The following is a 4,361-nucleotide window of genomic DNA, read 5'->3' as shown; positions in this document are numbered from 1 at the left end:
TGAGCAGAGGGTCCAGGTTGATCAGGCCCCAGAGTATATTCCTATGCCCCCAGTGGCTCTGATTCAGCATGAGATCAGGGTAGCTGCTTATGAGGCAGAGCAGCTCAGACTTGAGAGGTACAAGAAGTACCACCCACATACTTTCAGCGGACTAGCTTCAAATGATGCTATGGGTTTTCTTGAGGAGTGTCATCGTATTCTTCACACTATGGGCATTGTGGAGACGAACAGGGTTTCTTTCACCGCTTTCCAGCTGAAGGGAGCAGCATATCAGTGGTGGCGTGCCTATGAGCTGAGTAGTCCGCACGAGGCAGCCTCACTCACTTGGACTCAGTTTTCAGAGATGTTCTTGCGTGAGTATGTTCCTCAGAGCCTCAGAGATGCTTGGCGTGCAAAGTTTGAGCAGTTGTGTCAGGGTGCAATGACTGTGTTGGAGTATGCATTCTGTTTCAGTGAGTTAGCTCGCCATGCACCGGCTCTGGTTGCTATAGTCAGAGAGAGGGTTCGTCGCTTCATTGAGGGACTCCACCCCAGCATTCAAACCAGTATGGCTAGGGATTTGGAGATGGACATCACTTATCAGCAGGCAGTGAGCATTGCCAGGAGGGTGGAGGGCATGTTTGCCCAGGATAGAAGGGAGAGAGAGGCCAAGAGGTCTCGAGAGACTAGTCATTATTCAGGAGCTCGTGCACCAGCAGCACGCTATGTTAGGGGTTTTATGAGTCGCCCTGTTCATTCAGCTCTTCCAGCAGCCAACAGTGTTCCAGCTCCTCCTAGACCTCAGGAGCCCTATTATGCACCGCCAATATCCAGTATGCCTCCTACTCGAGGTGCTATTACCGGCCAGTCCAGCAGGCCAGGTCCGAGTCAGTCTCAGCCGTCGCGCCCTCTGAGAGGTTGTTTTGAGTGTGGTATCACTTGTCACCTGGTTAGAGATTGCCCTAGAGCCAGGAGGGGTGCACCTCCATAGACTTATCAGCCTCCACGTGCTCCACCGGGTCCTCCGGCCATTCTTCCAGCACCAGCTGCCACCCCACCTCCTCAACCAGCTCGAGGTGGAGGTCGGGGAGGTCGAGGTCTCCCTAGAGAGGGAGGCCAGGCCAGGTACTATGCCCTTCCAGCCCGATCAGAGGTCGTTGCTTCAGATTCAGTCATCACAGGTATCGCCCCTGTCTGTCATAGGGATGCATCGGTATTATTTGACCCAGGCTTTACGTACTCATATGTGTCTTCTTATTTTGCTCCTCACTTGGGGATATCTCGGGATTCTTTGAGTTCCCCTGTTTATGTATCTACTCCCGTGGGAGATTCTCTCATTGTGGACTACGTATATCGGTCGTGTTTGATTGCTCTTAGTGGTTTTGAGACCAGAGTCGATTTGTTATTACTCAATATGGTAGATTTTGATGTTATCTTGGGCATGGACTGGTTGTCGCCCCATTATGTTATTCTTGATTGTCACGCTAAGACCGTGGCGCTGGCTATGCAGGTTTGCCGCGATTAGAGTGGAGAGGTACCTTAAAGTATACTCCCCGTAGGGTCATTTCATTTCTTATGGCTCAGCGAATGGTTGAGAAAGGGTGTGATGCGTATTTGGCCTATGTGAGAGATGTTAGTATTGATATCCCTACAGTCGAGTCAGTTTCAGTTGTGAGGGACTTTCCAGATGTGTTTCCAGCTGATCTTCCGGGCATGTTTCCCGATAGAGATATTGATTTCGGCACTGATTTGTTGCCGGGCACTCAGCACATATCTATTCCTCCTTACCGTATGGCTCCTCCTGAGTTGAAGGAGTTGAAGGATCAGTTGCAGGAGTTGCTTGATAAGGGTTTCATTAGACCCAGTGTATCACCTTGGGGTGCTCCGGTCTTATTTGTGAAGAAGAAGGATGGTTCTGTGCGTATGTGTATTGATTATCGGCAGCTGAACAAGGTTACAGTGAAGAACATGTATCCTTTGCCTCGCATTGATGATTTATTTGATCAGTTACAGGGTGCCAGGGTGTTTTCCAAGATTGACTTACGTTCTGGCTATCATCAGTTGAAGATTCGAGAGCCGGATATCCTGAAGACTTCTTTCAGGACCAGATATGGTTACTATGAGTTTCTTGTCATGTCATTTGGGCTGACCAATGCCCCAACAGCCTTTATGCATTTGATGCACAGTGTATTTCAGCCTTATCTTGATTCCTTTGTCATTGTGTTTATTGACGACATCCTGGTATATTCCCGGTCTCGGGAAGATCATGAGCAGCACCTGAGGACCGTGCTTCAGACTTTGAGGGAGAAGAGGTTGTATGCAAAATTTTCTAAGTGTGATTTCTGGCTTGATTCAGTGGCATTCTTGGGCCACATAGTGTCTTGTGACGGGATCAAAGTAGATCCGAAGAAGGTGGAGGTAGTACAGAGTTGGCCTAGACCGTCATCAGCTACGGAGATCCGCAGTTTCCTTGGTTTGGCGGGGTATTACCGTCGCTTTGTGGAGGGATTTTCATCCATTGCAGCACCTATGACCAGGCTGACCCAGAAGGGTGCTCCATTCAAGTGGACCGAGGAGTGTGAGTAGAGCTTTCAGAAGCTCAAGACAGCTTTGACTACAGCCCCAGTATTAGTATTGCCTACAGGTTCAGGGTCCTACACTGCCTATTGTGATGCCTCGAGGATTGGCCTTGGAGCGGTATTGATGCAGGATGGTAGGGTGATTGCCTTCGTGTCTAGACAATTGAAGGTGCATGAGAAGAATTATCCAATTCATGATCTCGAGTTAGCAGCTATTGTTCACACCCTGAAGATCTGGCGTCATTATTTGTACGGTGTTCCCTGTGAGATTTACACTGACCACCAGAGTTTGTAGTACTTGTCCAGGCAGAAGGACCTTAATTTGCGTCAGCGAAGGTGGTTGGAGCTACTTAAAGACTATGATATCACTATATTGTACCACCCGGGGAAGGCCAATGTAGTGGCCAATGCCTTGAGTCGCCGGGCAGAGAGTTTGGGGAGTTTGGCATATCTTCCAGCAGCTGAGAGGCCCTAGCCTTGGATGTTCAGGCCTTAGCTAGCCAGTTGGTGAAATTGGATATTTCAGAGTCTAGTCGGGTATTAGCTTGTGTGGTTGCTCGGTCTTCTCTTTATGACCGTATCAGGGAGCACCAGTATGATAATCCTCATCTTCTAGTTCTTCGGGACAAGGTTCAGCGAGGTGATGCCAGAGATGTGACTATTGGTGATGATGGTGTGATGAGGATGTAGGGCCGGATCTGTGTGCCCAATGTAGATGGGCTTCAAGAGTTGATTCTTGAGGAGGCCCATAGCTCACGGTACTCCATTCATCCGGGTGCCGCGAAGATGTACCAGGAATTGAGGCAGCACTACTGGTGGAGGAGGATGAAGAAGGATATAGTTGGGTTTGTGGCCGAGTGTCTCAACTGTCAGCAGGTCAAATATGAGCACCAGAGGCCGGGTGGATTACTTCAGAGGTTAGATATCCCAGAGTGGAAGTGGGAGCGGATCACCATGGACTTTGTAGTTGGACTTCCACGGACTTTGAGAAGGTTCGATGCTATTTGGGTGATTGTGGATCGGCTGACCAAGTCAGCTCATTTTATTCCAGTGTTGACCACTTATTCTTCTGAGAATTTGGCTGAGATTTATATCAGAGAGATTGTCCGCCTTCATGGTATTCCAGTATCCATCATTTGAGACAGAGGTACACAGTTCACATCCCAGCTTTGGAGAGCCGTACAGCAGGAGTTGGGCACTAGGGTGGAGTTGAGCACGGCCTTTCACCCTCAGACGGACGGGCAGTCCAAGCGCACGATTCAGATTCTTGAGGATATGCTCCGTGCCTCTGTGATGGAGTTCGGAGGGTCATGGGACCAATAATTTCCACTTGCAGAGTTCGCTTACAACAACAGTTACCAGTCCAGCATTCAGATGGCACCGTATGAGGCTTTGTATGGTAGGCGGTGCCGGTCCCCAGTGGGATGGTTTGAGCCGGGCGAGGCCCAATTGTGGGTACAGATTTGGTCCAGGATGCCCTGGATAAGGTGAAGGTGATTCAGGAGAGACTTTGCACAGCCCAGTCCAGGCAAAAGAGTTATGCAAACCGCAAGGTTCGTGATTTGGCATTTATGGTTGGTGAGCGGGTCTTGCTTCGGGTATCGCCTATGAAGGGTGTCATGAGGTTCAGGAAGAAGGGCAAGCTGAGCCCGAGGTTCATTGGTTCTTTTGAGATATTGCGGCGAGTTGGGGAGGTTGCTTATGAGCTTGCCTTGCCTCCCAGCCTAGCAGGAGTTCACCCGGTATTTCATGTGTCTATGCTCCGGAAGTATCATGGTGATCCGACTTATGTATTGGATTTCA

At 49.6% G+C, this 4,361-nt stretch overlaps 1 protein-coding gene across 1 annotated transcript; it reads left to right on the top strand.

Moving 5' to 3' along the window:
- Positions 1-343: 343 nt before the first annotated feature.
- On the top strand, positions 344-1,504 carry LOC138908086 (uncharacterized). Its single transcript, XM_070198726.1, has 2 exons — positions 344-760; positions 1,490-1,504. The coding sequence occupies exons 1-2, from the start codon at positions 344-346 to the stop codon at positions 1,502-1,504; spliced, it is 432 nt and encodes a 143-aa protein (XP_070054827.1).
- The last annotated feature ends 2,857 nt before the right edge of the window (positions 1,505-4,361 follow it).

The sequence above is a fragment of the Nicotiana tomentosiformis genome, chromosome 3, assembly GCF_000390325.3.
Source record: "Nicotiana tomentosiformis chromosome 3, ASM39032v3, whole genome shotgun sequence".
Lineage (NCBI taxonomy): Eukaryota > Viridiplantae > Streptophyta > Magnoliopsida > Solanales > Solanaceae > Nicotiana > Nicotiana tomentosiformis.
Note: the sequence above shows the minus strand (reverse complement) of the source record. Positions and strands in the feature narration are given on the sequence as shown.

Excerpts from the sequence above, each read along its gene's own strand:
- LOC138908086 (XM_070198726.1), top strand. The coding sequence starts at position 344 with ATGTTCTTGCGTGAGTATGTTCCTCAGAGCCTCAGAGATGCTTGGCGT.